The sequence below is a fragment of the Bombina bombina genome, chromosome 1 (genome assembly GCF_027579735.1).
Source record: "Bombina bombina isolate aBomBom1 chromosome 1, aBomBom1.pri, whole genome shotgun sequence".
Classification (NCBI taxonomy): Eukaryota; Metazoa; Chordata; class Amphibia; order Anura; family Bombinatoridae; genus Bombina; species Bombina bombina.
In genome coordinates this window covers 748,113,009-748,137,269 of record NC_069499.1, presented here as the reverse complement: position 1 = coordinate 748,137,269, position 24,261 = coordinate 748,113,009, and the positions used below count along the sequence as shown (strand labels likewise).

General features: G+C 38.3%; 1 protein-coding gene across 2 annotated transcripts in view; it reads right to left on the bottom strand.

Annotated features, from left to right (window-relative positions):
* Positions 1 to 11,556: 11,556 nt before the first annotated feature.
* The window catches only part of MOSPD1 (motile sperm domain containing 1), a 106,710-nt gene continuing 94,005 nt past the window's right edge, over positions 11,557 to 24,261 (bottom strand). For both annotated transcript variants that reach the window (XM_053699269.1, XM_053699270.1), the window contains one exon: positions 11,557 to 12,003. In XM_053699269.1, coding sequence (XP_053555244.1) covers positions 11,972 to 12,003 — 32 coding nt within the window. In that variant the 3' untranslated portion in view covers positions 11,557 to 11,971. The remainder of the gene's footprint in view (positions 12,004 to 24,261) is intronic.

Here is a 24,261-nt window from a genome sequence, read left to right as displayed (position 1 = left end):
TTTTCTGGAATGACCAGGTTGTCACAATCATCCAGAGTAGATAGCACCTCCTTAAGCAGTGCGCGGAGATGCTCTAATTTAAATTTAAATGTCACAACATCAGGTTCTGCCTGTTGAGAAATTCTACCTGAATCAGAAATTTCCCCATCTGACAAAACCTCCCTCATGGCCACTTCAGATTGGTGTGAGGGTATGACAGAGCAATTATCATCAGCGCCCTCCTGCTCTACAGTGTTTAAAACAGAGCAATCGCGCTTTCTCTGAAATGCAGGCATTTTGGATAAAATATTTGCTATGGAGTTATCCATTACTGCCGTCAATTGTTGCATAGTAACAAGCATTGGCGTGCTAGAAGTACTAGGGGTCTCCTGCGTGGGCAAAACTGGTGTAGACACAGAAGGAGATGATGTAGAACTATGTCTACTCCCTTCATCTGATGAATCATCTTGGGCAACTATACTATCTGTGGCAGTACTGTCCTTACTTTGTTTGGACGCTATGACACAATTATGAAGGGGGAGACAAATTGGCTTCCATACATACAGAACATAGTTTATCTGAAGGCACAGACATGTTAAACAGGCTTAAACTTGTCAATAAAGTACAAAAACCGTTTTAAAACAAAACCGTTACTGTCTCTTTAAATTTTAAACAGGGCACACTTTATTACTAAATATGTGAAAAACTATGAAGGAATTGTTCAAATTTAACCAAATTTTCACCACAGTGTCTTAAAGCATTGCACCCCAAATTTCAGACCTTTAACCCTTAAAATGACGAAACCGGAGCCTTTAACATTTTTAACCCCTCTACAGTCCCAGCTACAGCCTTTGCTGCGACTTTACCAAACCCAGGGGGGTATACGATACCAAATGAAGCCTTCTAGGAACCTTTTCAACTACTTTCAGACCCACACACATGCAGCTGCATGTCCTGCTCTCAAAAGTAACTGTGCAGTAATGGCGCGAAAATTAGGCTCTGCCTACTACAGAGAAGGCCCTTCCTGACTGGGAAGGTGTCTAAACCAGTGCCTGACGTAAAAAAACGTTCCCCAAAGTTTATAAAGTGTGAATTTCAACATCAAGCTGTATAAAATGCCCAAATAAAGCAATCGATCTAGCCCATAAAAGTGTCTACCAGTTTTATAGCCCATATTAAGCCCTTTATTCTGTTTGAGACTAAGAAAATGGCTTACCGGTCCCCATGAGGGGAAATGACAGCCTTCCAGCATTACACAGTCTTGTTAGAAATATGGCTAGTCATACCTTAAGCAGAAAAGTCTGCCAACTGTTTCCCCCAACTGAAGTTATCTCATCTCAACAGTCCTATGTGGAAACAGCAAACGATTTTAGTTACTGCTGCTAAAATCATACTCCTCTTACAAACGGAACTCTTCATCTTTTTCTGTTTCAGAGTAAATAGTACATACCAGCACTATTTTAAAATAACAAACTCTTCATAGTAGAATAAAAAACTACAACTAAACACCACATACTCTTCACCAACTCCGTGGAGATGCTGCTTGTTCAGCGGCAAAGAGAATGACTGGGGTGGGCGGAGCCTAGGAGGGACTATATGGACAGCTTTTGCTGTGCTCTTTGCCATTTCCTGTTGGGGAAGAGAATATTTCCACAAGTTATGGATGACGCCGTGGACCGGACACACCAATGTTGGAGAAACATAATTTATGTAAGAACTTACCTAATAAATTAATTTCTTTCATGGTGGCGAGAGTCCACGAGACCCACCCATTTTATTTTAGTAAAAAGCACATTATTTATCATGTTCCTCTTTTTTATGCTTTTACTCCTTATACACCTCACTTACTTGGCTATATGTTAAACTGAGGTATGAGTGAGGTGGGAGGTGTATTTTCAGGCATTTGAGGTTTGGGAAACTTTGCCCCCGCCTGGTAGGAATGTATATCCCATCAGTAACTAGCTCAAGGACTCTCGCCACCATGAAAGAAATTAATTTATGATGTAAGTTCTTACCTAAATTATGTTTTCATGCTCTTTATCAGTGAATGCCAGTATCAGTGGAATTATCTAAATGTGCCTGCATGTAAAAGTATTAGTTTGCATGGATTTGCCTTTGAACAGGACAGTAAACGCCTTGAGATTTTTTAAAATAAAATGTTTAGTTATGCATAATCAAACAGCTTTGCACTGTATTCAATACTTATTTTGCACACTTTTCACGTAATTTAGTTCTAAAAATTTAGCGATTTCTAATTCTCAAAATTTTAAATGCACCATGTTGACTTCTCAAGGCTTACTCTGATACATATTTGTCACTAATTGGCTTTTTTTTTTTTTATTGACCAACAAAACAGAAGGTATGATTATACAATGATGCCGGGTAATTCAAAACATAGAAAAAAAAGACTTCACAAGGTCTAAGAACAATGTTATGTCAGTCACAAATCAAGAATAAAACAAAACAGGATATTCCAAAATAGGATCAACATGACATAAATCTTTTATATAAATATACATAACGATTCATTCCGAATCTATTATTATTATGAATTAAACCTTGGAGCCCCAAGATAATTATACCAAATATCCCATTTATACCTATTGTTGGGGTTATACTTATAATATGGGAAAAAAGAAAGAAACGAAAAAAGGAAGAGAAAGAGAGGGGGGAAAAAAAAGAAGAAAAAAAAGAAAAGAACTACAAAAGGCCCACTATGCTCTGCACCCCCTCCCCACTCCGATCTCCCTTCACTATAGGATATTTTTCCATTCTACAGGATACCAGTCGGTTGTTAAAATTGCTAGAACTAATTGGCTTTTTTAGATGACAACTGCAAAACAATGCACTTTATACTAACTTTATGACCATTACTAACCTTGTTGTCTGTGGACTGAAGCCCAGATTGGTGGAATTTGACTGTTGATAAATATGTGCAGTAAAAAGGATGTTCATTTATTTTAAAAATATTAAGGGGTCGTTTAACAAACAGAAGATGCTGCTTCTGACCCCAATAGTTTCTGGTCCGCCAGAAACAGAAGTTAAAAAGCAGTGGTGGCGGACTGCAATCATCCTGATCCGATCAGGATGATTGACACCCCCCAAATGTGCAGGGGGCGGCATTGCACAAACATATTTTTCAAGAAATGCTTGTGCAATGTTAAATCCTGACAACGTGTACTGTTAGCATTTAGCGAGGTTGAGCGGATATGATTTAATAAATCTACCCCTTTGACGTGACATATATGTTATTCTATAGCAGCACAACAGAATTTTCTTTTAATTACAAAATGTTCACTGTAAACTAATGTGTTGAGCTGTCTGCATTCAGACGAGGTGGCTTTTGCAGGTCTGCATGCAGACGAGGTGGCTTTATTAGCAGGTCTGCATGCAGACGAGGTGGCTTTAGCAGGGCTTCATGCAGACAAGGTGGCTTTAGCAGGTCTGCATGCAGACAAGGTGGGTTTAGCAGGTCTGCATGCAGACAAGGTGGGTTTAGCAGGTCTGCATGCAGACAAGGTGGGTTTAGCAGGTCTGCATGCAGACGATGTGGCTTTAGCAGGTCTGCATGCAGACAAGGTGGCTTTAGCAGCTCTGCATGCAGACGAGGTGGGTTTAGCAGGTCTGCATGCAGACGAGGTGGGTTTAGCAGGTCTGCATGCAGACAAGGTGGGTTCAGCAGGTCTGCATGCAGACGAGGTGGGTTCAGCAGGTCTGCATGCAAAGTGGCTTTAGCAGGTCTGCATGCAGACAAGGTGGCTTTAGCAGGTCTGCATGCAGACGAGGTGGGTTTAGCAGGTCTGCATGCAGACAAGGTGGCTTTAGCAGGTCTGCATGCAGAAGAGGTGGCTTTAGCAGGACTGCATGCAGAAGAGGTGGCTTTTGCAGGTCTGCATGCAGACGAGGTGGCTTTAGCAGGTCTGCATGCAGACGAGGTGTGTTTAGCAGGTCTGCATGCAGACGAGATGGCTTTAGCAGGTCTGCATGCAGTCGAGGTGGCTTTAGCAGGGCTTCATGTAAGCACTAATGTTTTCGACTGTATGCAGCTTTTGTTATCAGAATAAGCACACTGAGTTTGGCCAATCTGTGGACAAGCATGTTTATTTCAGCTGTACATTAGCAGTTAGTTATTGTGGCCTCTGTATAAGCACGCCAAGTCTGAGTGTGCACTTTTTTTCTGCCAATTCTGTGCATATCCTGGTTTCAGTGGGTTCTGTGTGAGTCAGTGGTTTGTATGTAAAATGGGCTGGCTTGAAATGTCTGTTTGCTATAATGCTGATGTAAGCAGCAATGTATGAATGTATACGGATTACATCAGGCCTGCTCTGTGTGTATTGTTTGCACAAGCATGTATGTGTGCAGGTCTACTAGTTCTAAGTTTATATGTGATTCGTTCACTAGGTCTGACATGATAAATCCCATGTGTTAGAGTGCAGATGGATTGATCAATAGATTTGTGCAACTTCCTGGTTGCAGGTTTCAAAAGTACTTTATTTGAACACAAGGGTTTTAATGTCAGTGCAGGCATTCTGTATTCTGCAGGTCTGTGCGTGAGCAGTAGTCAGCAGTATGGGGTAAATGTATTAAATGCCGGGCGGACATGATTCGCTGTAACGAATCATGTCCGTCCGGCATCGCTAAATGCCGACAGCATACGCTGTCTGTATTTAACATTGCACAAGCATTTCTTCTGAAATGCTTGTGCAATGCCGCCAACTGCACATTTGTCTAGGTGTAAATGTGCTTGGGGCAACTGCTATGTGCATGTGTGTCTGTGTTTAAAGGCACAGTAATCACTTTTTAATTACTTAACAACAGAGTTCAAACTATATTAGAACAGATTAACACCTCATTTGCAGAAACTGATTAACAAATTCCTCTCATCACTTTCTTTATGCGTGGATCCAGTCTTGAATAGTGAGTGGAGACGACAGGGCTTTCAACTAATTGACTTCAGTAGATAAAAAAAACTGCAAAATCCACTTTTTTAATTTTCAGACTTAAGGGGACAGTCTACTCCAAAAATGTTATTGTTTAAAAATATAGATAATCCCTTTATTACCCATTCCCCAGTTTTGCATAACCAACATGGTTATAGTAATATACTTTTTACCTCTGTGATTACCTTGTATCTGAGCATCTTCTGACAGCCCCCTGATCACATGACTTTTTAGTTATCATCTATTGACTTGCATTTAGTACTGTGTTGTGCTAAATCTTAAATAACTCCTCGGGCGTGAACACAATATTATCTATATGGCTCACATGAACTAGCACTTCCTTGCTGTGAAAAGCAAATAAAAAACCACGTGATAAGTGGCTGTCTTTAGTGGTTTAGAAATAGGCTGGAATTTAGAGGTTTAAAGGTTATAAAGTATATTAATATAACAATGTTGGTTGTGCAAAGCTGGGGAATGGGTAGTAAAGGCGTTATCTATCTTTTTAAACAATAACAATTCTGGTGTAGACTGTCCCTTTAAATTAAAAGGAAAGGGAGCAAAATAAATAATGAAAGTATATTGCAAAGTTGTTTTACTATGCATCATTTAGCTTTTTGTATTTCAAAGTGTTTACTGTCCCATTTAGTGGACGTGTGTGAGCTTGCTGGATTCAGCTAACCTCATTTTGCATGTGATGTTATTAATAGACAAATGTGTAACAGGAGGGCATATTTAAAGTGACAAAGAAGGCCATTTATAAATAGGGCTATTTGACTCCAGCATAACTTTATTTAAAAAGGAAAAAAACAACAACACAATTTTCCTTTATACAACTACTGAAAATGTTTACTTGAACTTTATTATCCCCCTTTCTGCAAAACCCAGTGGCCAATTTCTGAGCACTGGAAGAAGTTGACTGATATGCACTGTGTGCTGGCTTGATCACAAGTCAACTGCACACATGGTGCATTAATATTTAATACGCTCCAAGATTTATACTGAATACATACTAAGGGGCCGATTTATCAAGGGCCGAATGGCCCCTGGTGCCTCTGTTTCCTCGCGTGCTTACAGGCTCACCGGAAACAGCAGTTATGAAGCAGCGCTCTTAAGACCGCTGCTCCTTAAGTGGTCCGCTTCCTCTGAGGCTGCGGACATCAATCCACCCGATCCTATACGATCGGGATGATTGACACCTCCTGTTAGCCATCTGATTGGCCGCAAATCTGCAGGGGGCGGCATTGCACAAGCAGTTCACCAGAACTGCTTGTGTAATGTTAAATGCCGACAGCGTATTCAGCGATGTCTGTCGGACATGATGCACTACAGCGTATCATAACGGACAGACATTGATAAATCGGCCCCTAAAGCTCAACATTTTGCAATAAAATAGAAGGGCATGAGAAGGGGGCGGATAGGATATATATATATATATATATCTTATATAAATATCTCTTATAAATATATCTTATTTTTATTACTGTTTTCTTTTGATTAGTTTAGAATTACTTAAGAGTACTTATTATAATTATAAAACCCACATAATATAGGTACATTACAATTATTTGAACATTTAATGGTCACAATGTTCTTGCCTAGACTGAGATTAATGTAAAATTATACATTCAAGTTGGTGTAGTACTATATTGCTTGATTTATGTAGGTTATTTGTGTCTGTTCTGTGTGATTAGACATATTATATATTACACAGTAGTACCAATTGTTGGATATAAATAAAATGGTTATTATAATTATAAAACTTTAGAAATGCAGGTACATGATGGGTAATTGCATATTTAGGGCCAGATTACGAGTGAAGCGCTAACAGTTACCACTCGTATTACGAGTTGAATGTAAACGCAATCACTTGAGCGCAATCGCAATTTACGCTAGAATGATTACTGCGTCCTCAGAGCTCTGGTTAACTGTTTTGCAAAACAAAAAAGTTGCATCAAAAATACATTACAAAGTACAGTTACACTCATAATAAAACCATCCGACCAAGTGCTTTAACACTGAGATACATACATATACATGTCTAAAGATGGATATATATAGATATTTATATTTATGTGTGTGTGCATATGTATTTATGTATTTACAGACATACTGTCTATACACATAAATACATACATACATATGTATATATATATATATATATATATATATATATATATATATATATATATATATATATATATATAAATGTATTGGAGCCCTTTGCAGAAGCATACTGTATGTATGTAATATTCATATTTAATAAAGGTTTTAACTATGTATTTATTGTAAATATTTCACATTCCAATGTTCTGGGGAAAATTTTCTAAGTATTTATTATATATATATATATATATATATATATATTTATTTATTTATGAATAAATAGAAAATATTCTGTTATGTGAAGAACATTGGAATATGAAATATATATTAATACTGTTTCAGGGGCATATGTACATATGCTGAGCATGCCCAGTGCACCTGCATTCAACCACTCCTGCTCAGAGTCATTGGTGGAGTGTATCATGTCAGCACAACTTATTTTTGCATCATACAAACCACCAGGGCTCACTGATCAGGTGCAGTGTTTGAATGTGGGTGCACTGGGCACAAGCAGCATATGTACGTATACCTCTGAAATTAAATTCACTCATGCACGTTTTGGTTTTGACTATTATAGCCTGACTCTGTATAAGAATGTGCTGGTTTCAGGTCTCTGTAGTATCAAGCTGTAGTTGTTTGCAAGGTTTTCTCATCAGATCCGTGTGTAAGCCTGCAGCTTTCAGCAGGGTTGAGTGCAAGCATTCAAGCAGCAAAAAGAGAAGTATTAGGTATACGGGCCGTTAAAATCACAATATATTAAGTATTAGTAAAAGTGCACAAAATTCATCCAACAGGATAAGACATAAGTAAGATCATAAGTAAGATCTAACAATATGAAGCATCAAGTTTTGCCACTTTTCTTGGAAAAAAATACCTGCCATTCTAATTAGCATACAGAATTATGCAGCATAACTCAGAGACTAACACCTAGATTACGAGTTTTGCGTTGGAGGCTGTGCAGTGCTAACGAGCAGTTTATGTTCACCGCTCACTTACAGACAGCGCTGGTATTACAAGTTTTTACAAACCAGACAAGAAGTGAGCGTTAAGCAAAATTTTGCTCATTACTGCACTCCAATACCAGCGCTGCTTACGTGCTCGTGCACGATTTCCCCATAGGAATCAACGGGGAGAGCCGGCTGAAAAAAAGTCTAACACCTGCAAAAAAGCAGCGTTTAGCTCCTAACGCAGCCCCATTGATTCCTATGGGGAAATAAAATTTATGTTTACACCTAACACCCTAACATGAACCCTGAGTCTAAACACCCCTAATCTTACACTTATTAACCCCTAATCTGCCGCCCCCTACATCGCCGACATCTGCATTATTTTTATTAACCCCTAATCTGCCGCTCCGGACACCACCACCACCTACATTATACTTATGAACCCCTAATCTGCTGCCCCCAACATCGCTGACACCTACATTATAACTATTAACCCCTAATATGCCGCTCCAGACACCGCCGCCACCTACATTATATTTATTAACCCCTAATCTGCCGCCCCCAACGTCGCTACCACTATTCTAAATGTATTAACCCTTAAACCTAATTCTAACCCTAACCCCCCTAACTTAAATATAATTTAAATAAATCTAAATAAAATTCCTATCATTAACTAAATTATTCCTATTTAAAACTAAATACTTACCTGTAAAATAAACCCTAAGCTAGCTACAATATAACTAATAGTTACATTGTATCTAGCTTAGGGTTTATTTTTATTTTACAGGCAAGTTTGTATTTATTTTAACTAGGTAGAATAGTTACTAAATAGTTATTAACTATTTAATAACTACCTAGCTAAAATAAATACAAAAGTACCTGTAAAATAAAACCTAACCTAAATTACACTAACACCTAACACTACACTATAATTAAATTAATTCCCTAAATTAAATAAAATTAGCTAAAGCACAAAAAAAACAAACACTAAATTACAGAAAATACTAAACAAATTACAAGAGATTTAAACTAATTACACCTAATCTAACCCCCTAACAAAATAAAAAAGCCCCCCCAAAATAAAAAAGCCCTACCCTACACTAAATTACAAATAGCCCTTAAAAGGGCCTTTTGCGGGGCATTGCCCCAAAGTAATCAGCTCTTTTACCTGTAAAAAAAATTACAAATCCCCCCCAACATTAAAACCCACCACCCACACAACCAACCCTACTCTAAAACCCACCCAATACCCCCTTAAAAAAACCTAACACTAACCCCTTGAAGATCACCTTACCGGGAGAAGTCTTCATCCAACCGGGCCAAAATCCTCTACGAAGCCGGGAGAAGTCTTCATCCAAGCTGGGCGAAGTGGTCCTCCAGACGGCATATTCTATCTTCATCCATCCGGCGCGGAGCGGGTCCATCTTCAAGACATCCGACGCGGAGCATCCTCTTCCTTCCAACGGCTAACACTGAATGAAGGTTCCTTTAAATGACGTCATCCAAGATGGTGTTCCTTCAATTCTGATTGGCTGATAGAATTCCATTAGCCAATCGGGATTAAGGTAGAAAAAATCCTATTGGCTGATCCAATGAGCCGATAGGATTGAGCTGGCATTCTATTGGCTACTTCAATCCTATTGGCTGATTGCATCAGCCAATAGGATTTTTTCTACCTTAATTCCGATTGGCTGATAGAATTCTATCAGCCAATCGGAATTGAAGGGACCATTTAAAGGAACCTTCTTTCAGTGTTAGCCGTCGGAAGGAAGAGGATGCTCCGTGTCGGATGTCTTGAAGATGGACCCGCTCCGCGCCGGATGGATGAAGATAGAAGATGCCGTCTGGATGAAGACTTCTGCCCGTCTGGAGGACCACTTCTCCCGGCTTGGATGAAGACTTCTCCCGGCTTCGTTGAGGACTTTGGCCCGGTTGGATGAAGACTTCTCCCGGGAAGGTGATCTTCAAGGGGTTAGTGTTTTTTTAAGAGGGTATTGGGTGGGTTTTAGAGTAGGGTTGGTTGTGTGGGTGGTGGGTTTTAATGTTGGGGGGGATTTGTAATTTTTTTTACAGGTAAAAGAGCTGATTACTTTGGGGCAAAAGGCCCTTTTAAGGGCTATTTGTAATTTAGTGTAGGGTAGGGCTTTTTTTATTTGGTAAAAGAGCTGATTACTTTGGGGTAAAAGGCCCTTTTAAGGGCTATTTGTAATTTAGTGTAGGGTAGGGCTTTTTTTATTTTGGGGGGGCTTTTTTATTTTGTTAGGGGGATTAGATTAGGTGTAATTAGTTTAAAAATCTTGTAATTTGTTTATTATTTTCTGTAATTTAGTGGGGGTTTTTTGTACTTTAGCTAATTTTATTTAATTGTATTTAATTTAGGGAATTAATTTAATTATATTGTAGTGTTAGGTGTAATTGTAACTTAGGTTTTATTTTACAGGTACTTTGTATTTATTTTAGCTAGGTAGCTAGTACATAGTTAATAACTATTTAGTAACTATTCTACCTAGTTAAAATAAATACAAATTTGCCTGTAAAATAAAAATAAACCCTAAGATAGATACAATGTAACTATTAGTTATATTGTAGCTAGCTTAGGGTTTATTTTATAGGTAAGTATTTAGTTTTAAATAGGAATAATTTAGTTAATGATAGGAATATTTATTTTGATTTCTTTTAAATATATTTAAGTTAGGGGTGTTAGGTTTAGGGTTAATAACTTTAATATAGTGGCAGCGATGTTGGGGTCGGCAGATTAGGGGTTAATAAATGTAGGTAGGTGGCGGCGATGTTAGAGCCGGCAGATTAGGGGTTAATAATATTTAACTAATGTTTGCGAGGCGGGAGTGCGGCGGTTTAGGGGTTAATATATTTATTATAGTGGCGGCGATGTCCAGTTCGGCAGATTAGGGGTTAAAAATTTTATTTTAAGTGTTTGCGATGTGGGAGGGCCTCGGTTTAGGGGTTAATAAGTAGTTTATGGGTGTTAGTGTACTTTTTAGCACTTTAGTTAAGAGTTTTATGCTACGGCGTTGTAGTGTAAAACTCTTAACTACTGACTTTAAAATGCGGTACCAGTCTTGACAGGAGAGGGTCTACCGCTCACTTTTTGGCAGACTGGTAATACCGGCGCTATGCAAGTCCCATTGAAAAAAGAAGATACGCAATTTACGTAAGTGGATTTGCGGTATTTCCAAGTCTGGCCAAAAAAGTGAGCCTGTACCTGCAAGACTCGTAATACCAGCGGGCGTTAAAAAGCAGCATTAGGACCGGCCAACGATGCTTTTTAAGCCTAACGCACAACTCGTAATCTAGCCGTAAAACTACTAGGACTTAATTTAAATGATTGTTTATTTCAAATTAGAATCACACACAGGTTTAAAATATGTTTTACAATAAACAGGTCATTTTTTTTTTACTATATTTATTCTATCTACATTGACCTGAGCCCCATATATCTGCCATGTCGGTAAAATGCTGGCTGAATGGTATCTTGTTTCAGTTGGTCTGTGTGCAAGAGTACTGAATATAGTTGGTGTAAATAGGTTCTGTATGTAGAAGGGTTATCAGCTCATACTCAACACAAGTTTGAATTTTCTTTCTTATATTTATTATTAGATTTAAGATACAATTAATTTGTATTGAACCAGACTTGATTCATGTGTAAACTTTCATAATACTGGAAAACAAACAAAGTATTAAAAAAAAAAAATTCATTTTCAATAAAAGTAATTTATAGGCATACACACATATAAAATGCAGTTTCAATTCACAGATATCGTTAAACAAAAGATTCTCGCTCATCCATAATGGACTAACTGGTAAAATTTTGCAGCCATTCAATTACAGTAGTTAAACAGTTAAAATATATTATTCCACAGTTTTGCATTTGAAAACTGCCAAGTCTTTCTGGTGGGCATAGTTTGGCCCCATTGGAGTATATAGCAGTCCACATTCATAATGAAATAAATGTACACAATAAATGTCCGATGAAATGCGATTTCATGTTCTTAGCACGACCATTGTTATAAGACCTGTAAAACAAGAAACAGGAAAAGTTTATGGATCGATCTAAGTGCAACAGCAAACAGGGGCAATTTCAATGTAGAATAGGGACAATCTGAGAACCAGTACAGCGTAGCATCATTTTAGATAAATTCTCAAAAACTTGTGCTTATGCAAAATATAATATATATTAAAAGGGACGTGCAACCCAAATTTTTTCTTTCATGGTTCAGATAGAACATACAATTTTAAACAATTTTCCAATTTACTTCTATTATCACATTTCCTTCATTCTCTTGTTATCCTTTGCTGAAGTGCAGCAATTCACTACTGGCACCTAGTTGAACACATCTAGTGAGAAAATGTGTGCAGGCCCCATTCACCAACTAGCTTACGTTGCTATAGGATATGTACATATTCTTTTTTAACAAAAGTACATTTGAAAATAGAAGTGAAATTAAAATAACATGCTTAATCTGAATCATGCAAGTTTTTTTCATTTTGACTCTCGTATCCCTTTAAAGAATGAAGTAAACATTTCTATATGGCGATAATTATTTATACAGCTTTTTTAATTTTATTTAAAATATCACTTTAATATATTTGAATAATAAAACATCTTTTATAAATTAAATTTTTTTTATGTAAAGTTCTCTATCTCTAGCAATGTATGCACAACTGATCAGTGCATTTGGGACTGGAATTATGCGCCAATGGACATCAATACCTAGGTATGTAAAAAGTATATCCTAATAATTTGAATATACATTTAAAATGTTTTATTTTACTTATTTTGTGCAAAAACATAATTGTTTTTACCTGATAAATTAATTTCTTTCTTGATGGTGAGAGTCCATAAGGCCTTATTTATGGGAAGTTCATCTCCTGACCACCAGGAGGAGACAAAGGCACCCTACACCAGAGCTTTAAGTATCCCTCCTACCCTTTCTCTCCTAGTAGTACGTATAGCCAAGGATAGGAGGAAGAAATAAGAAAGATAGTAGGGTAAAGAAGTGAAAACTAGGACTGCATTATTTTTTTTGGGCGGGTTTGTTGACTCTCAACATCAAGTAAGAAATGTATTTATCAAGTAAGAATAAATTATGTTTTCTTTCTTATGGTGGTGAGAATCCATGAGACCTTACTGTTGGGAACCAATACCCAAGCTGTGGAGTTCACACAAAAAAAATGGGTGGGACAAAAAAGGTAAAGGCAGGCACCTTTTATCAGGAACTACTGCCTGAAGGACCTTCCTTCAAAAAGCCGCCTCTGGAAAGAATGTAAACAAGACCAGGTTGCAGCCTTGCAAATTTGTTTAACGTAAGCCTACAAGGCCCAAGTAGTAGAAACAGAACAAGCAGAATGAGCTGTAATTCTTAAAGGCACCTGCTGGCTCGCCTCCAAGTAAGCTCTATGAATCAAACTTATTTTATTTTGCAAGATTATATCCATTTTATTAAAAGAAAAATGTATTATATAATTGTTTGTTTACATTATTTTTTAGCTCTTTTTTTTTTTAAAACATTTTTTAAACAAGCTTTATTGTAAGTAAACAACAATACAGAGACAATATTAACGACACATTCAGGAGATGTTTTTTACAGCATTAAATGTTTGCCCTGCTATGTTGCACGGCTTCAGTCCTCAGAGAGGTGAAGAAAGGTCTATCAAAAGTCTTGTGATGTAGGTGAGGTTTGAAAGTCCAGCAAATTTGAACTTGTTATATTACTTTTGCTTTAATAGTACAGGTAACATTGGTATTGTCAATATCTTTTAGTGGATAATATCGGTGATACATCAAGCCTTGGTCAATAGTGCAGTGATAACTTAGGTCCCTATTCTCTTTACACACTAAATAGGAAAGACATGAAGGAGTTAGAAGGGAGGAGAAAGGGGAAGAAAAGAAAGGGGGAGCATGTGTATATTGAGAATAAAAGGGGAGGTCAAAGAAAAAAAATGGGTGGGGGGGGACGAGTGGTGGAGATTCACGCACAGATATGTGGGGGATAAGGGGAGAATAGTGTGATGGTAGAATTTGAAGTTCTCTGGTATTGTATGGGCCCATAGGGTCTTGAGCCATGATTAAAGATCTTTGACTTCACATGTTAACAGCATAAGCTTGTGTGTCACCACTTTGCCTGTTTTCAGATAGTGAAACTTTTTCCAGCCGAAGCATGTCTCCAACCCTAGCCTTTCACTCCCGCAGACTTAGAGTTTGTTGTGATTTCCAGTACTTAGGTATGAGCCCCTTAGCCCCGTTCAGCATCAGATGGAGCAGGCGTTGTTTGGCCTCCCCGATGGCCTTGAGAAATTCATAATACACTATCTATGATTCAAACTTTTAACCAAGAAGCTAAAGAAACAGAGATAGCCTTTTGGCCCTTGCGTTTACCTGACAACAAAACAAAATAACTGGAGGACTGACGGAAGTCCTTAGTAGCCTGTAAATGATACTTTAATGCCCTGACCAAAACCAGATTATGTAACAGTCTCTCCTTTGATGATTTTGGATTAGGGTATAAAGATGAAACAACAATCTCCTGATTAATATTTTCAGAAGATACTACCTTAGGCAGAAATCTAGTACTAACAAGTATGCAACACTGCTTTGTCCTGATGAAAAACTAAATAAGGAGGCTCACAAGAAAGAGCATATAGTTCTGAAACTCCTCTGGCTGAAATAAAGGTAACAAAAACAAAACCTTCCAAGACAACAATTGAATATCCAAAGTATGCATAGGTTCAAACTGAGGATATTGTAAGACTCTAACAACCAAATTTATACTCCATGGAGGATAAATAGACTTTATAACAGGTCTGATTTTAACCAGAGCCTGAATGAACGCCTGAATATCAGGAAAACAAGCTAGTTTCCTATGCAACAAAACAGAAACATTTGAGGTATGACCCTTAAGAGAACTAGCCAATAAACCCTTATCTAGGCCATCCTAAAAAAATTGTAAGATACAAAGTATTCTAGCAGAATGCCAAGAATAACCTTTTAATACTTTGAGGTAAATTCGTCTGGTGACAGGATTGCGAGCCTGAATCAAAGTCTCTGTAACAGAATTAGAAAAATCTCTTTGAGAAAGGACTTAGGGGCCGATTTAAAAAAGTGTGAGCGGACATGATACGATGTAGCATATCATGTCCGCTGCACATCGATAAATTACGACAGAATACGCTGTCAGCATTTATCATTGCACAAGAAGTTCTTGTGAACTGCTTGTGCAATGCCGCCCCCTGCAGATTTGCTGCCAATCGTCCGCTAGCAGGGGGTGTCAATCAACCCGATCGTATAGGATCGGGCGGATTGATATCCGCAACCTCAGAGCAGGCGGACAAGTTATGGAGCAGCGGTCTTTAGACTGCTGCTTCATAACTGCTGCGGAAACAGGGGCATCAAACTCCATTCGGAGCTTCATAATTCGTCCTCTAAGAGTTCAATGTCCAAGCAGTTAAACTGAGAGACTGGAGATTTTAAAAAGAATGTACCCTCAGAGTGCTGCACATCCAAACTAGATTGGCGTACCATGTTCTGCCAGGCCATGCAGGGTCTATTAGGTTTGTTGAAATGTGTTCCTGCTTGATCCGAGCAACCACTCTAGGTAGCAGGACAATTGGAGGAAGCAGGTAAACTAGATAAGGCCAAGAAGCTGCTAGTGTGTCTACCAGTTACACCTGAAGATCCCTACCCCTGGGATATTAATGGCTGAGATGATACATTGATAAACCTCTGCCCAATGTAGGATACGAGAAACCTCCTTCATTGCTAAAGGACTGTGTGTATCCCCCTGATGATTGATTTAGGTCACCACCGTGATATTGCCTGACTGAAAGCGAATGACGGAAACTGAACTGAGTAGTGGCCAGGCCTGGAGAGCCCTGAAGATCGCACACAGCTCCAGGACATTTATTGGAAGATCCACTTCATGAGGCAGCCAAAGGCCCTGAGCACTTTGAGATCCCCAGACTGCTCCCCTGATAGGCTAGCATCTGTGGTAATTATTAACAACGATGGACAAAGGAACCCCATAGCCAGAGATACAGGAATGCTGGCCATCAACCAGGACAGAGACTGTCTGATGGGTCAAGATGAATCAACAGATATAGGTTGGAGTAATCTCCATTCCACTATCTCAACATGCAAAGCTAGAGGGGACGCAAGTGAAACCTTGCAAACGGAATGGAACGTCTGATGCCGCCACAATCAGGTCTACAAACTCCATGCACTGAGCAATAGAAGGATAAGAACATGACTGTGGGTATTGACAGGCTGGCTGTAGCTTGAATTTGCATTTATTTGTCAAAAATAGATCCTGGGAGAAGTGGCAAGATCAAATGGAAGAGCTATAAATTGATAGTGTCTGTCAAGAATTGCAAAATGGAGGAAACAATGATCCCTGTGTATCGGAATGTGTATATAAGCATCCTTCAATCTAATGTTGTCATAAACTAAACTTGAAGTACTAGCAGCAGAATAGATCTGACGGTTTCCATCTTGATGGAAGGAACTCTCAAAAATCTGTTCAAAGATTTTAGATCTAGAATGGCCCTGAACGCGCCCTCCTTTGGGGCAATGAGCAGATTGGACTAGAAACCCTTCCCCTGATACTCCACCGTAACTGAGACAATGACTCCCATATCCTCCAGAGTATCGGCTAGTACTCTTATGGGTTCTTTGAGATATGAGACCCTGACCGGAAACCTATTGAGCAACCCTGAGACACAATATCCATCAACCAAGGATCCTGAACAGATTGAAACCATGCCTCATGAAAAAGGCTTAATCTGCACCCTACTGGAGGAGAGTCCGGATAGGGTGCCGCACCTTCATGCAAACTTGTTATTGGAAGTGGACTTCTTAGTCTGCTTGGATTTGTTCTAGACCAGATTTAGTCTCCTGATAGGTTTGGAAGACTCTGGTTTCTGAGATGAAGACGAACCCTGGTTCTTAGACTGGCAAATGGAGCAAAAGAGATTACCAGATTTGCCCTTAGGTCTAGTTTTCTTGTCCTGGGGCGAAAAAGCTCCTTTGCCATCCATCACTGTGGAAATAATAAGCCAGGGCCAAACAAGACATCAAAAACCATGTCAGATGATCATGATTTCAACCAGAGAACCCTCCTAACGAGAATAGCTAAAGCTGTATTTATTGCATTAATGCGAATTATCTAAATGACTGCTTCACAAATAAAAGAATTTGCTATCCTTAAGCAAAGGATGCGTTCCTAAATATCCTCTAGGGATGACTCTTCTGAGACTAGGTCAGATAGAGAATCACACCAGAAAAATGCAACTCTTGCAACAGCAGCTATACCTACTGCTGGCTGAAATAACAATAAAAAAAAAGTAAAAAAAGCCTTCTTAAGGAAACCCTCTAGTTTCCTGTCCTTTCCTCAAGTGGGTCAAGTCCAGCAGCTACAGCACCAGTCTGCTCCATTACCACAGAAAATGTGCACAGATAATAACTTAAAACATTACTTTTAAGAAAGGTGTTGCAAGGAAAACAGACAATAAAGTCATGAGAATTCTAGCAATACATGAAGTAGCCATAACACTCTCTAACACTGCCATAGAGACTGAGGGATAAAATACATTTTCCAAAAATGAAGAAAGGCAGAAGTAGCTAGAATAACTCCCAATGCCAACACCCCAGCTCATGGTATAGGATGCCACTTACCCTCTCTGGTAACAAAAACAGTGTGGATGGAGAGCTCCTGCTGCACACTATGGCTGTGATGAAAGAGAACAGGAAGAGGCGGGTTGTGCTCCAATACGCTGTGCTTGGCAGGAAAATCAATTAAATCACTCCTGCCTGGCTTGAAAATACTGCACAAAGTCTCCTTCTGCCTCTTGACTTGATTGCAGTATCTGGCTCCATTAGCGCTCCTGAAAACAGCCCTCTGCTGAGAGATGAGCACTAACCTGTGGATATTTAAAGGATCCGCAACTAAAAACCTATATCACCAACATATATTTTCTTCACAAAAATTTCAGGCACAAATAGTAACCCCTTTTGCACAAACATCCAACTAAGCACTCTGCCCCTGTGGATTTGACTATAGGGAACCCTTTAAGTGTAGATGATACAGGGAGGCCCAGAAGTACCCTGCTGCTTGGGTTTCTCTAAGCCTGTGGGCTGTGTGAGACAAACTATACTCACCAATATAGAGTCCCCTACACTGATCTAACCCAACTGTCACTTCAGATGGTGCAGTAGAGTACTAAGGGAGTACGTCTTCATGGCCCATCAGGTGGAGGATGAAGGAACTGTCAAAGTGACATCCGTCGCCGGCTTGTGACCATAACTCAAAGAAGGAGATTTACATTGCATAGCCACAACTCTCCTACGTCCCTCTTTTCCAGGAACTATCCATGGAGGGACTGTCTCCAAAATTCTTCAATAAATTTAGAACACCTCTATCCTTGCCCTCTCCTTGACGACACAAATAACTACTGGGAGGGAAAGGGAAATAGGAGGGACACTTAAATCTCTGGTGTAGAGTGTATTTGCCTCCTCCTGCTGGCCAGGAGATGAACTTCCCATGCGTAAGATCTTGTGGACTCTCACCACCATAATAAAGAAATATAAGCCGTCCTTTTTTATATTCTAAAAAAAAAAAAGCAAACATCGTTGGTTTAAACAACAAGAAGATAGCTTTATAGTTTATTCAAGCCATAGAGAAGGCAGTTACCATTTTTCACATCTGTTTATGTCTGATAATTTGAGTAGCATCAAGCATCAGATTGAGCAACTAACTGTTCTATAGCTATATATGATGGTAAATGAGCAGTAAATTCACAGATACATCATACAATTTTAAAGAAATGTCCTTATTTTCTCTGGCTATCCCAATGTGTTGAGTTAGCAACCTGTAGTGCATTGCTGCTCCCTCAACAAGGGATACTAAGAGAATGAACCACATTGTATAATAGAATTAAATTAGAAAGTTGTTTAAATTTAAATCATGAGAGAAAATAAATGGATTTCATATCCCTTTAAAGGAACAGTACACATCTTGTAATTACATTTATCTGCAGTCTTCCAATTGATAACAATATAATAAGATAACATATTAGCAGAGTCTGAAATATATTAGAAGAAATTAGCACCTAGTGCACTGCAATTGTTTTTCAATGGTCAATCTCTAACTCTACCTACCACTTTCCTTATGTGAAGGAGCCTATCTGAAGTTATTGGCTCCTTCAGTAAGGAAAGTGTTGAGATGGCAGGGTTTGCCATGCCCCTGTGTTAATAAAATCTCCAGTGTTTGGAATCAGCAGAAAGGATTAGATAACAAACTGCAAATGACAAAGACATATGTAGCAAGGTTAGGCTTGTGTAGCCTGCCATATGCTATTGCATTTTTACTATGTATAATTAAGCATTTTATATTAGAACATCAAAGTGTTTACTGTCCCTTTAATGGTAATCACTGGTTATACAATATCAGACGTCTAGAAAAAGGAATGTTAAATCCATTATAAATGGACATGACACAACAGGCCGAACAATAGCTCTATAAATCTTCTTGCTTCTTATTTGTTGAAAAGGAAAAAAATATGTAAACTATTCAACTAAGAGATCAAAAACATAGATAAGTAGCTATAATTCCAGCTAATCCGTAAAATGTAATGTATATAGAGTGTGTTATATTCAGTGAATTTGGGATCTTATGTAAAGTATTGTCTTGATGGGACAGTTTTATCTGAATGATATCAATGCTATTTGTTAATGAAGACTGTTCTCAGAACTAGCTCATACCTGATCATTGTGTCATTAAACTTCAATATTATGTGTGCTGCAGTTTAAGCTGATAGCTTATCAAAACATTCTTAGGGGTAGATTTATCATGCAGCGTATCGGAAACATAAGCTAAGAAGCAGCGGACTGCAATCCTCCCGATCGGATACGATCGGGATGATTTACACCCCTGCTAGCGTCCGCGAATGTACAGGGGCGGCATTGCACAAACATTTCACCAGAAATGCTTGTGCAATGATAAATGCTGACAGCATATGCTGTCTGCATTTATCGATGTTGGGCGGACATGATCCGCTACAGTGGATCATGTCCATCCGACATTTGATACATTTACCCCTTAATGTTATTAAAGGGATACTAAACCCACATTTTCTTTTTCATGATTCAGATAGAAAGTTGCTTAAAATATCATGCTCTAATTTACTCCTATTATCAATTTTTCTTCGTTCTCTTGCTATCTTTAAAAAGCAGGAATGTAAATCTTAACAGTCAGCCAATTTTAGGTTCAGCACCATGGATAGCGCTTATTTATTGGTGTCTTACATTTAGCCACCAATAAGCAAGCATAACCTAGGCTCTCAACCATAAATGGCCCAGCTTCTATGCATCATATTTCTGCTTTTTAAATAAAGATAGCAAGAGAAAGAAGAAAATTTTATAATAGGAGTAAATTAGAACGTTGCTTAAATTGGGTTTAGTGTCCCTTTAATAAAAACAGTTAAAGGACCATAATAGTCGAAAAATGACATAATTAAATGATTTGCACATTTTAGAATGCAGGAGAATCTCATAAACAGACCCTATAGAGAATAGGTCTATATAGAAGACTATAAAAGACACTATTAACTCTGTGTCTGTCTATCTGCTTTACCCAGTGTTTTGCTCTCTCTTAACTCTTTATTCTCTAGTATTTTGTTTTATTGCCATTTATGTAGTTTAAACTTTCCTGTGTCTGTTTTCCACTTGTGATAAGAAGGTGCTATATCCACTGTATTCTCCTGTAGTACTGCTATTACCCATACATTGGATACCCCTAGCTTGCCAGGGTATATGTATTTGCAGCATGTGAGTGGAGTTTATAAGTGCACTTGAGTTATACACAAGTTATACACAAGTTATACAAAGGCGTGGACAACTTATAAATAGGTACGTATTTCTAAGAATAAGCACCTGTTAATAAGTTGTCCAATCTTTCCAAATTTCCCGTCAGTTCAACATGCTACACTTTTCTATTCCTGCCTTTACCTTATTCTCCCTTTTCCTTAAAGTCACAGCGCCTACTTTCACAAACAGCACTCAGACTATTCATATCTCTCCTTCTCTTCTATAGTCTCCCCTCTACAACACACATGAACTCTCTTCCTATCTAATATCACTCAGCCAACCATTCTCCACTGATACTAAACTTAGACACTCACATAAGACACTCTCATTCTCTTTCTCTTATCAACTTTATTCTCCTTGCAGCTGGGGATATCACGCTAACACAGCTTCACCTTCTGCTTCTTTCTACTCACTACCATGAATGATACCTCCAAAATCTTGCCCACGTAATCCTCTCAACCTCATTACCCTCACTTCTGTTAATACTTTGTAAATCTCTTGTGCCTTTAGAATGCCGTTTTGTATGCAATAAGCTAAATTTTATTCATGACCTATTAATTTCACTATCATTTAACCTGTTAGCCCTCACATTGGCTCCCCTCCTCTAACACAACTGCTGTAGCCGAACATGTCTGCTGTCTCTTCTAACCCTTACCACATTTGTTGTCCTCTACCAGTGGACAACATCTCCAACCCACTCTAAAGGAAACTTAATTGACCTGGTCTTCACCAATCTCTGTGCCATTTCCAAGTTCTCATTCAATTAAACGATGACCGACATCTTTCAACTCCTATTATCTCTAGGTCCCTCTCTTGCGCTGCTCCTGTCCACTGGAACTCTCTACCCTGCTCTTTGAAAACCCACCTATTCAGAGAGGCTTACCATCTCTCCTCTGTTTTTCATTCTACCCAAAATAAATCATGGACTGCCTTACTGCTGCAACTACAATCCATGTGACAAGCTACCCCAAACCTTATGTCTCTGCAGGGCCGCCATCAGGGGGTGAATAGGGTGACTCCTGTTAGGGGCCCAGTGGGCTCCATGAGGCAAGCACAACTATTATTTAAAAACATTTTATTTTTTTTTACATTTTGGCAGCCACCAGAGGGCGCTACAGCATATTTCTATTGAGTAAAGCATTAGCATTTGAGAGGATTTCTGAGTGTGCACTAAACCACTATTCACAGTGTGAGACAGACTTGTACAGTGTGTGCCTGAGTCAGGCAGCAGATCACTTTCATTTGCAGAGTAGGTAGGACTTACTTAGAAAATGTTTTTTTTTAATTTATTTATTTGTGCAATTTCAGATTGTAACTTCAGTGTGGTAGTTGTGTGGTGGGGCCAGGAGTCCATAAAAACACATTTTGTTAGCAATATGCAGCAGTGTATTTATTATTATTTGACAATGCTGTAGAAATTTCTATATTTAAAACTATGCAGAAATGTTTCCTCCTCAATACACAAAATAGTAGGTGCCCTTTTGGCAGCTATGATTTTTTTTATTTATATATATATATATATATATATATATATATATATATATATATATATATATATATATATATATTACATTCCAGTTTACTGCCCATTTATGCAAGGACTTTCCAGGAGGCATTTTATCTAAGATCTGCATAAAATGTTATACTCTCAGGCTAAGATTGCTCAGTGTTTGAAATGAGACAGGTTAAAGGGACACTGAACCCAAATTTTTTCTTTTGTGATTCAGATAGAGCATGTAATTTTAAACAACTTTCTAATGTACTCCTATTATCAATTTTCTTTGTTCTCTTGCTATCTTCATTTGAAAAAGAAGGCATCTAATTTTTTTTTGTTTCAGGACTGTGGACAGCACTTTTTTATTGGTGGATGAATTTATCCACCAATCAGCAAGGACAACCCAGGTTGTTCACTAAAAATGGGCCGGCATCTAAACTTACATTCTTGCAGTTCAAATAAAGATACCAAGAGAATGAAGACAATTTGATAATTGGAGTAAATTAGAAAGTTGCTTAAAATTGCATGCTCTATCTGAATCACGAAAGAAAAAAATTGGGTTCAGTGTCCCTTTAACACTGTTCCGTTTACACTACAGCTGACCTAATTTTGAAATTCATACAAACAAGCCTAAATCCTGCATTTAACCATATTTAATGGTATGAGACCTAGTGCAACAGCTTATAGTTCCACCAAGACCATATAGAGTACAGCATTTTCAAAATCCATAAGTACAGTTGACAGATTGTAACATTTGTACACCAGTGGTGCTCTTGGTTGGGGAAAATGGAGTGGAAAAAAAAAACCAAACATATGTCAACTTTTCAAAAGTACTTTTCTTCATCTACCCATTCTGACAGATCAATAATGTATCATTTTGAATTCACAGAAGTATTTTTGTTTGCACATTTACAAATATGATTCTTTAAAAAGTGATCTCTTAATTTCTAATATTTTTTTATCATGCATGTCACACACTGCTGGTGTAGGGGATGGCAATGTGCAGAAATGTTACCTTCTGTGGGTGTCTGTGTTTATGTCTTTGTGTTTTTGTTGGTGTCTCTATAAGTGTGTATTTTTTTCTGTGGATCTCTGTGAGGGTTTGTGTGTCTGTCTTTATGCATTTCTGTGGATGTCTCTGTGAGGGTGTGTGTATGTATGTCTTTGTGTGTTTCCTGTGGGTGTCTCTCTCTCTCTGTGTGTATGTCTTTGTGTGTTTTCTGTGGGTGTTTGTGAGTGTGTATTTCTTTTTTTGTTTTCTGAGGCTGTCTCTGTGGGTGTTTACTTGGGTATATGTGCAAGTTTGTGTTTTGAGTTTGTGTGTGTCCATTATCTGTTCCTTTTTAGGACATTTTGACCTTACTACTGATTATTCACATCTTTCTACAGACTTTGAGACTAATTAGACCTTTCTGGAAGTCACCAATCTACCACTTAACCTTTAAATTATTGTTTAGGCAGTTCAGAGCCCTTCCTTAAAGCCACTGCATGCTCTTGACATCATATGGTTGTTATCTTCCTTGACCAAAAGATAATGAGAACTCCATATTTTGTCTTGTAAATCTCGTTTTTGGACAAAACTGTAGTCTACCTCATTACTTGTCAGGTCAATGTAAACAAGTGCTGAGTGTCTGTGTGGGTGTCTGTGTCTGAGTGTGTTTCTTTGTGTGTCTGCTAGAGTGTCTATATGTGAATCCTTATGTGTGAGTGTGTGTGTGTTTCTTTGTGTGTCTGCTAGAGTGTCTATATGTGAATCCTTATGTGTGAGTGTGTGTGTGTGTTTCTTTGTGTGTCTGCTAGAGTGTCTATATGTGAATCCTTATGTGTGAGTGTGTGTGTATCTTTGTGTGTCTGCTAGAGTGTCTATATGTGAATCCTTATGTGTGAGTGTGTGTGTGTGTTTCTTTGTGTGTCTGCTAG